General features: G+C 41.1%; 1 protein-coding gene across 1 annotated transcript in view; it reads left to right on the forward strand.

Moving 5' to 3' along the window:
* Nucleotides 1-10,946, forward strand: part of SPHKAP (SPHK1 interactor, AKAP domain containing) — a 192,025-nt gene that overhangs the window by 170,596 nt on the left and 10,483 nt on the right. The window contains exons 9-12 of the mRNA XM_010837102.1: nucleotides 2,135-2,320; nucleotides 4,177-4,263; nucleotides 6,591-6,643; nucleotides 6,731-6,915. Coding sequence (XP_010835404.1) covers nucleotides 2,135-2,320; nucleotides 4,177-4,263; nucleotides 6,591-6,643; nucleotides 6,731-6,915 — 511 coding nt within the window. The remainder of the gene's footprint in view (nucleotides 1-2,134; nucleotides 2,321-4,176; nucleotides 4,264-6,590; nucleotides 6,644-6,730; nucleotides 6,916-10,946) is intronic.

Raw genomic sequence — 10,946 nt, forward strand, 5'->3', positions numbered from 1 at the left:
AGATTGAGGAAAATTATGTAGACTTTTAGGGCTTGTACCCACTAGCAATCAAGAAAGGGACTGCAGATGGTCATATGCTCATGGTCGACTGAAAGTTGCTCTGTTGTGCATGCCTTCTGATAATTCAGTCTGTTATAATCAGTATAGAATATTTATGAACCCTTAATTGGCTTCTAGCTCACTAAGTTTACTTGGGGAAGCCCCTGCAGTTAGTGTGTATCCACTGTGTGCTCTCCTCGGCAAGTCTAGGTTTAGAGATCAGATTACAACTTTTTCCGGTAGGCCACCCTTGCTACTCATGCCTAACTTCCTACCTAACACAAGAATTCTGAATGAAATTTATCAAGTATCTTAAATTGTATGTCCCAGGAACAGATCTTCAAGAGAGCTGCAGACAGATAATTTTTGGAGTGCTCTCCAGAGAAAAGTCTACATCCATGTATAGGAGCAGGGCAAGACAAGATTAGACAGAGGGAGATGGTCCCCCCTCCCCAAATGTGTTTACAACTGAAAGCACAGCACAGCCTCCAGGAAACCCTGAAACCGGGATGGTCTGTCAGGTTTAGTGCAAATGGAGCCAATGAGTAGGTTTTTGTAGCTCTGTATCATCGCATCCTTGGGGTACTCACTGGGAAAGGGTATAACCTTGGCAAGACAATTCCAGACCTGAGGACAGTCCTCACTGGAAGCCCTCAATACTCTCTACAGCCAGTGCACAATGGCTAAGGAAAGCATTCCAGTGTCCATTCACTGAGTTACCTTATTCTTCATCATCAACTGAAAAATACACTCTTGCTTTTTGTTTACAGTCATTAAAGCCCTTCTCGTCCATGCTATTAGTTTTCAATGAGCCTGTGGAGAAAAGTTTGCATGAATCTCTCCCCATTTCTGTACATTCAGCTCTCTGAGCCAAGAGCCCTGGCACCTGGATTGATGGTTGATCAATTACAAACCCTCAAGTTAAGAGACTTCTAGAGAGATACAGAGCTTCATTTTCCTAGAGCTGGTTGTTTATATTCCGGGATGGTGACACCAACTGCTCTCCACAGAGAAGATTTTAATTTATTTATAATCTAGAGCAAAGTTCTCTCTCTTCCATCCGTCTCTCTCTCTCCCCTCTCTCCCTGAAGAAAAGGAGGCAGATGTGTCCTAGGGTCTTAATTTTGAGCCTCCTCTCCTGTGGTGCAAACCTCACTACATCTGCAGAGTGCTCTAGGAAATTGGGACAGACTGAGGAAATGGATGCAAAGAAATGGTCTGATCCCTAATCTAGAGCACCTGTGTATGTGTGCGTGTATAACTGCCGGGCAAACAAATGGAAAGTCAAGCTTGTCAAGAACCCTCTTTCACCAAGTGTTAAAGAAAGAAAGTCACTCAGTCGTGTCTGACTCTTTGTGACCGCATGGACTGTAGCCTACCAGGCTCCTCCGTCCATGGGATTTTCCAGGCAAGAATACCGGAGTGGGTTGCCATTTCCTTCTCCAGGGGATCTTCCCGACCCAGGGATTGAACCTGGGTCTCCCGCATTGTAGCCAGACGCTTTACCCATCTGAGCCACCGGGAAAGTCCACCAAGTGTTAGCAGCAGTTGTTTTTCAGTCAGTATGTTGTGCCCAACTCTTTTGCCTAGAGTGTGATAGAAACTGCCACATCTCCATACTGTAGTTATCCAGATCTTTCCACTTGGGACTTAACAGGTAGGGCTACCTAAATTGAGAGTATGCATCTAATTATGAGCTAGGCAGTTTTAACAATAACATGTTCATTTATGGTTTCCCTGGTGGCTCAGACAGTGAAGGACCGGCAATGCAGGAGACCTGTGTTCAGTTCCTAGGTTGGGAAGATCCGCTGGAGGGAGGGTATGACAACCCACTCTAGTATTCTTTCCTGAGAAATCCCATGGACAGAGGAGCCTGGCAGGCTACAGTCCATGGGGTTGCAAAAGAGTTGGACACAACTAAGCAACTTTACAGATACACACACATTAATTTACAGAATATTTAGTGTGCCCACAGCTCTACCCCAAACACATACAAACTCTTAATAATATATGGGATATACACTAGGGGCAGTGAGGTTCCCCAGAAAAGTTCAGTCTTATGCCTACACTCTTAGTAATGTCTTACCATCTACAGTGAAACCCTTGATGCCAGAGATGTACCGGAGGCTGAAGTCTCAAAAGAAGGCAGAGCCCTGGATGAGTTCTCCAGCCCTCCTGGCAGCAGTGGGGAGAGCATGGACAGTTGGTCCCAGCTCGCCAACGAGGAGGACAACCCAGACGACACAAGCAGCTTCCTGCAGCTCAGTGAGCGATCTATGAGGTACCTGCTCTTTAATTGACTTCCCAGGGAAATAAGTCTCAGCGCAGACTCCAGAAATGCATTTTAAATCATTCTCTCCAAAGGATCCCTGATAAGAGCAAAAAGGAAAGCTCCTGCTAGGACCAAGTGCCTGCCTGTCATGATTTGTGCTGAGAGCTCTTAATATCCAGTTATGGCTTCAATTAGCTCGACCAAGGTTGAGAGTCATCTGTGTTCCCTTCTCTGCAGGCTCCAGCTAGTGCATTCAATTATGTGACAACTGTGAGGTTTGTTGTTTTTTTTTTTAATGAGTTGCTATTACAGCTGGTATGTTTGATACTTTCTTTCTGGTTCATTTGTATTTCAGATGCAAGAGAGGCTGGGTTTACATGAGGCAAGTGTTTTCACACTGTGTTGTATTTCTTGGATTTACTGTTCCTCCCTTTTTCTGCCCTGCCCTGCCCTCTGTATTGTTGCTCTAGAAAGCTAGACAGGAGCTTAGAGAGATTAGATTTAGGAGAACGTAAGCCACTCAGGAGACATAAACTAAAAACTAGTCCTCTGCGAGGTGAAAATGAAACAATCTTCACGTTTCTATCCCAAATCTTATTTGATACCAGGCCAGCAAGTCTAAGGACTTTCCAGAAAGATCAGTTGGAAAGTGGCTTCAGTTGCATCTGAGTATATGCCTCCTGGAAAGATTTTTCTTTTTTTTTCCTGCAGTTCAGTCTGTTTAGACTTAGAAAATGTCACAGTGTTAAATGATTTATCGAACATTTCAAACACTGGTGGAAATGTTGCAGTATAGGGATAAAAAGCAAAGAGAATTTGAATCTTTGGGTTTATCATAAGTTTATACAGTTAATTACTCCAGCGTAATGTTTGAGTCATCAAATTTCAATCAGTGAATACATTCAGTACCCCCACGTGAAACCCAAGACAAGAATTTGAAATGAGGGGGTTCAGTTGTTTATTCATAGAACTCCAGAGGGAAGACCGTCCCATTACGCAACACTCCAGCACACATCCTTAGAAAACCTTACTTGCAAGAGAAGTCATTGGAAATTAGAGAAGGTATGAGAACACGTGTGGTGAGTTTGGTGAAATTGGATACATTCCATTGTGCAAGTACAGACAGAACCTAAAAATGGGCTCAACTCTTCTGTGTTTCAATAAATAGATTCCAGGCTAGTAACTAGACCATATGTTGATTGTGCAACCTACAAAAATGATACAATATATAATTCCTCCTTCTCTACAACACACTGAAGTATCAGATGTGGCTCCTTCTCCAAGATTTTAAGATAAAGGAGCTATAAAACTTTGACATTACCCAACTTTGTACTTACAAATTCTGTAGCCCCATAGGAAAAAAAAAAATGAGACAAGTGCATATCCTATGGAATATGCCTCAGAAAAATCCCCTGAATGGCAAAGGGAAAACCCTACTGGTTTCTGTCAAAAAGCCAAGAAGCAGGAAGATCTCCCCCAAGCCAGCATTCTCAGAAGTATCTTAGTCTCTGGAGGTATACCCAAGAAGCCTGTTGCTGATGGATAAGTATCCTCACTGCTACTAGAATGAGGAAGAAAGGGGTTATGCTGATTGTCACCCACCAGGTGTGATCCACCAAGTCTGAGCCCACTGCAGAAATTACAAAATACTGATGATGAGGATGATGGTGGTGAGTCAAAAGAGTCTTTTATTGTGTTTTCTCCTGATTTGGTCAGAAATAAACCTCAATTTAGGGGTCCTAGACACAAAGCAATATTCTCCTGGGGATCAAAGGAAGGACCTCTTAGGATGGTGGAACGTCGGTGTCGGCAGTGTGGCCAGGTGGCGGAGACTGGCATTAATATGTAAACTTTTGCTTTGTCAGCAATGGCAACAGTAGTGCCACTAGCAGTCTTGGCATTATGGACCTGGACATTTATCAGGAAAGCATGCCATCTTCTCCCATGATTAAGTAAGTAGCCACTGAGATGCAGTGATTGTGAGCCCGCTACTCTGATTCCATCTGGCAATCCATTTTGATCATTCAGGTTGTGCCCGACCACCGGCTTCATCATGTCTGTCCTACCAAGGTTCCCGGAGACGTGTGGTTTCATGTCACTGGAGTAAGAACTCAGGCGTGCCGTAGCCTCACCCTACCATCAACCGCTTTCTATATTTCAAGTCTATCCCTTATACTATAATCGTTTTGGATAAAGCTTATCCATGTGTTCAGACATATGTGTCATTTTACCTAGATGGATACAGAGAACCAAAAACCCATTTAAAATGTACCATGGCAACCAACAAAAACTATTGTTCAGTAGAATATAGTGTGAGAGGCTTTTCCTTTTCTTGTAGACACCTGGGACTATTGCCATTAATGAATCCAATACCAAATGGCACTATGATGGAGATACATCACCTGCTCCCCACATTATGAGGCCCTTCTAAAATACCAAGGGAAAAAAGTACAATCAGTAAGGCATGAAATATGATATATAAAGGGAGAGCAACATGAGGTCAGGACTTCATCTAGAATTTGTGATTGTTCTGGAAAATTAAATGAACCAAAAGCTAGTTTTGACCATTATGACATTATATGGAGATTTCTGAAATTTCAGAAAAATAGAAATGAGATATAGGGCTAAAGCTTCTCCCTGTTCTTTTTTTTTTTATTATTATCCATAGCGAAAGCACTTTTATGTCACTATTCAATCAGTATTCTGCCTGCGGGAATATTCCTCAGTGATTAAAAGTTGCAGTGCATCCTTCACTGAGCCACACAGCCATAACTCGCAGCTAGAGATGAACATAAACATTATCTTGGGTCTGTTTTGGTTTTGAAAGGAGACAAAACAAACAAAACTACTTTGGGGCAAATTTCTTTTTCTCCTTCAGACATTTGTTTAGTTGTCCGTCTTTCTCCCCAGTATGAGTCTAGGACCCCACAGAATACAGAAAGAGAAAACCAAGACCATCTCTACTACCCCTATTAGCATCCTGCTGCTTCATAACAGCAGAAACTGTATCTAGTAGCTCATTTCACTTATGTTCCTTGGATAGAGATCTACCGAAAAATACAGACCCTTTGGGAAATTGGCCATTCTTCCACAAACAAATAGGTGTTTGTGAAAGAACAATTGTACTTTCTCTGGGCGTTAGGAATACAATGGAATTTACTAGCCAGATTTTAGCAGTAACAGAGAATATAAGGAAGAATCCTCCCCCATAAAGAGACACATTTTTAAGGGCACCTACAGTTTAATTTCTAGACAGGACAAAAATATGGGACAATGATGAGTTTCCCAACATGGCCACTTGCTTCCAGCTACTGGAACATATACTCTAATTTTAAAATCATTTACTAAAGCTTCCCACTATTTTCAAGGCTCCCTAATAAGTACTCACTATAATGAAAATACCTCAGATATTCAACATGCCTATATTTAATGAGATCCTTACTTCCAGTTTTCAGAGTCGGACATGACTGAGCGAATGAACTGAACTCACTTCAGTTATGAGTCTCTAGTTCTAAACAACCCTCAGCCTGCTAACAATTCCCAATAAAATGAAAAAAAAAAAGAAAAATTTCAACTAATTGAGATATTTTGTTGTACAACTTAAGATCTAAAGTTTGTGATTGTGTTTTTCCTCATTTCAGGTCAAAGAACCAGATAATATGTAGAAAAATATTTTCCCAGACTAAAATGCAAATTTATGTTGCTATCATGGTATAGAAAAATAATCAGTCTTGAGATGGAAATACAAGATCCTTTAAATGACAAATAAAATGCAGAAGGATAAATCCTCCAATCGGATCTAGTTACCTACTAAATATTTTCTGGACTATTCAAACCTGTGAGGGTTTGTAGAAGGAAGGTTGAGAAGAATTGAAAATTACATCTCTCAGAGTCTCCCACACCAGTCATCTCAACCAAAACCATGCAGTTTATGTGGCCTTTTTTTTAGGGGCAAGAATATCTATTTCAGACCCAGTAGTCATGCATCGGAGAAGGAAATGGCAACCCACTCCATGTTCTTGCCTGGAGAATCCCAGGGACAGGGGAGCCTGGTGGGCTGCTGTCTATGGGGTCGCACAGAGTTGGACACGACTGAAGTGACTTAGCAGCAGTCCAATGTAATAGCCATGTTAGTACTTCTCTAGTATTCGTTTACTCCACAAAAACCATAAATATATTTCAAGAGCTTTTATATCAATAAGACCCATCACTTCATCTTCCATTTACAGCTTGTTCTTCCTAAACATTACCAACCATATACTGTTGTTTTCTCCCAAAGTGAATTGGTAGAAGAAAAGGAGATTCTTAAAGGACAGGCAGAAACCATGGAGGGTAAGCCACTTTCCCATAATTTTGAGATGCAATTTGCCTATGATCTTCCCATGGAAAGCGTAGTAAGGTGGTTATGTCTGTGTTCAGAACGTGCCTCTGGAACGCCGGTTGGAACAGCCAGCCGCCAGGGGAGCCTGCTGGTGATCAACTTTGACCTGGAGCCAGAGTGTCCTGACACGGAGCTGCGAGCCACTCTGCAGTGGATAGCTGCATCTGAACTCGGTATCCCCACCATCTACTTTAAGAAATCTCAAGAAAACAGAATCGAAAAGGTACCTTGACCCCTGCTTCGATATCATAAGGCTTTGTGTTTTTACCCCGGCTGGAAACTGAGTAAATGTTCAGTTGGCCCCTTTGAATGTTTTGGTTCTTGACTTTTTACCTTAGAATTTTGATTAGAACTTTGAAGCCTTCCACCTGTATAAATGTGATCGTGGCAACTCTTTGACTGGAAGCTTGTTTCCACTAGTTGGGGATGATGAGAAAGTAAATTGAGGAGACGGAATATTTTCAGAGTCTGTTTTCTTTAGGTGTGTTTCCTTGCTCTTGAACTGACCTCTTCTTATGTTCATTTAAATTAAAAGTAGAAAAGCAAAGATTTGATAATACTAGACCAAAGTGAGGTCACACTGATAATTAAAACAAACTGGCATGGTGTCAAAGAGAAGGCATTTTTAATTCCTTATGAAACATATTTGCATTGGATGGATTTTCTCATTATTATTCTCCACCTACCAAAAATATAAAGCTAAGGAATAGATCTTTGGCCAACATCAAAATTAATAGCAACTGTCACTCTAATTCCTATTCTCTAAGACCAATCACTTACTATTATAGAATATCAATTATTAAGGTTAAAACAAGAATTCAACTACCAATGACTTCCCAGGTGGCTCAGTAGTAAAGAATCTGCCTACCTCAGTAGTAAATCTCAGTAGCAAAGGATGCAGGAGATGCAAGAGACATGGATTCCATCCCTAGGTCAGGAAGGTCCCCTGGAGAAGGGAATGGAAACCCAGTCCAGTATTCTTGCCTGGACAGATAAGTCTAGCAGACTGTGGTCCAGGGGGTCACAGAGAACTGGATATGACTGAACTATTGGTCATGCACACCAATGTTTTCAAGCTCAATTTCCATAATTTAAAAGTATACTTTTAAAATAATTAAAAATAATGTTGCTATATTGGTTTTCTATTTCTGTGTTACAAATTTACTAACTTAAAACAGCAACACCCAGGTCTGTCTGTTGTTAGACGTTTGGGTGAATTCCATTCTCTCTACTGAGGGACTTACAAGGCAGAAATCAACTTGCCATCCTGACTTGGCACTTATCTGGAAGCCACAGAGAGAAATAAGCTTCCACACTTGTTAGGGTTGTTGTCCTGACTCGGTTCCTTGGGGTTGTAGGACTGAAGTCCCATTTCCTTGCTGAAGTCCACTCTCAGCTTCTAGAAGTTGTACAATTTCCTGTCATGTGGTCCCTTTATGCCCTCATGCTGTTAGTTTCCATTACTTCTTCTGCACTAGCCAGAGAAAACTCTGCTTTTAATGGGTTCATTCAATCAAATTACACAGATTAAGTTCACCAGATAGTCCCCCTTTTGATTAACTCAAAAGTAACTGAAGAATCCTATTTTCCATTTAAGATAACATTTAAGATATGCCCTAATAAGGGCATTAATTATCTCATCCTACTCATGGTACTGAGGATTAGGGCAGAAAATTTGGGGAGCTAATAGGTAATGATAGGATACTGCCTATCATTACCACTGTGCATTTTTTTAATGTCTTATTGTTATAAAGTATTTCCACATACTCATTATACTTGGTTCTCAACAACCCTGTGAGAAGAGCAGAATGGATATTGTCATTCCTTTTATACTGATAAACAAGTGAGGACTCAGAGAGGTTGGTCCATGAGAGTCCTCAGATACTGATGGCTAAGCCTGGTCCTAGAACCTCACTATCTCTACATATACTTCTCGATAGTTTCTCTCTCTCAAGTTAAATTGCCTTGAAGTTACAATCTAGATTTTCTTAAAAGGTGTAACTGCATTTTAATTTTTATTGCCAAAATCTAGTATCTTGAAACATCCTGAGATGAGAGGTCCTTTACTCTCTGGCTCAGGCTTAGGTACATGGTAGTTAGAATAGCATCTCTCTCTCTCTTTCTCTCTGTCTCTGCCTCCCCAGACAATGGACTTGGCTACTGGAAAAATTGAGAAGACTTAGTTTATTTTCCATACACTCATCCACTTTGGCTTCTCTTTCTAGCCAGTGATTCGTGTTTCTGTTTATGCCTAGGACTGCCTACAGTTCTATCTTCTCTGAATCTAGATGCTACCCCATACTTGGCACACCTTTATTTTCAAGGTGATGAGTGTTTCACTATACTACTGCTAAGTCGCTTCAGTTGTGTCCAACTCTGTGCAACCCCATAGACGGCAGCCCACCAGGCTCCCCTGTCCCTGGGATTCTCCAGGCAAGAATACTGGAGTGGGTTGCTGTACTGGTTCACTATAAATTCTCCTCCCACCTTACCATCCAGCCAGCCAGCGCAAAGGGTGCAGTGATAGAGTGCTTCCGTGTTGCCCCCTCCCTCCTGCCACACATAATCCCAAGACCGCCTGCCAGGGGGAGGAGAACAAAGACATTTTTAGCCAGAGTTCTTGGTTTCCTGGAAAAATGAAAGGCAGGTTGGTTTCTAGTTTTATCCCCAGCCTCTTCCTGCATAAAAGCATTGCATGGTGTATTTTAGATGATTTCTTAATGAAACAGATTTTTATGTTATTGTTCAGTTGCTCTGGGTCCAGCTCTTTGGGACCCTGTGGGGTGCAGCATGCTAGGCTCCGCTGTCTTCTACTATCTCCCAGAGTTTGCTCACATTCATATCCCATTGATTTTTATACAGTCCACCATTTTGAAGAAACAGTGTAACACTCTATGTGAATATATGTCTAATAAATTTTTGTTTAGATGAAAGGACAAGGAATATGTCGCTAACACCTTAATTATGTAAACAATGCTTTGACATGATATTTATTTCTCCCCAGTGATTTTCAGTTATCAAAGGGGATACCTGTCTTTGCTCATAACATAAAAATAAATGTTCCGTTAGTATGTCAAGATACATTAAATGATATTTCATTCCTATCTAGCATCACCTCAAGGGACTTATTTCTAAGTAATATAATTTTAGAGGACTGAATCATCTTGTTTTTCTGAGTCAGTTAAAATTCTCTACAGGTAATGGCTTCTCCATAAAAGGGCACTGCCTGTGCCCAGTTCTGTGACAGAACTGGTGAAATAAAGCAAACCCTTATGTAGAATTTTGATATCCTGTCTTTTATTTGGAGCCCTCATTCTGACTGTTTTTTAATTAGTCAGGAAGTTAAGTGGCCATTTTCAAGTGGTGTGAAAGAGAGACTATGGCTTCCCACCAAGGAGGCTGTGCCACTTGAAAGCAGCAGTGTCTCATTAGCTCCTCATCAGCTTGGAAAAGGTGAAAGGAGTGTCTCTGTTAAGTTCAGCAACCAAAAGGCAAAGGAGAAAAGGACAGATATACCCATCTGAATGCAGAGTTCCAAAGAACAGCAAGGAGAGATAAGAAAGCCTTCCTCAGTGATCAGTGCGAAAAAATAGAGGAAAACAATAGAATGAGAAATACTAGAGATCTCTTCAAGAAAATTAGAGATACCAAGGGAACATTTCATGCAAAGATGGGCACAGTAAAGGACAGAAATGGTATGGACCTAACAGAAGCAGAAGATATTAAGAAGAGGTGGCAAGAATACACAGAAGAACTATGCAAAAGAGATCTTAATGACCCAGATAACCACGATGGTGTGATCACTCACCTAGAGCCAGACATCCGAAGCAAAAAGTCAAGTGGACCTTAGGAAGCATCACTATGAACAAAGCTAGTGGAGGTGATGGAATTCCAGCTGAGTTATTTCAAATCCCCAAAGACGATTCTGTTAAAGTGCTGCACTCAATATGTCAGCAAATTTGGAAAACTCAGCAGTGGCCACAGGACTGAAAAAGGTCAGTTTTCATTCCAATCCCAAACAAGGGCAATGCCAAAGAATGTTCAAACACCACACAATTCCACTCATCTCACATGCTAGCAGAGTAAAGCTCAAAATTCTCTAAGCCAGGCTTCAATAGTATGTGAACCAGGAACTTCCAGATGTTCAAGCTGGATTTAGAAAAGGCAGAGAAACCAGAGATCAAATTGTCAACATCCGTTGAATCATAGAAAAAGCAAAAGAATTCCAGAAAAACATCTACTTCTGCTTCATTG

Source organism: Bison bison, unplaced genomic scaffold (assembly GCF_000754665.1).
Source record: "Bison bison bison isolate TAMUID 2011002044 unplaced genomic scaffold, Bison_UMD1.0 scf7180017864068, whole genome shotgun sequence".
NCBI classification, from domain to species: domain Eukaryota; kingdom Metazoa; phylum Chordata; class Mammalia; order Artiodactyla; family Bovidae; genus Bison; species Bison bison.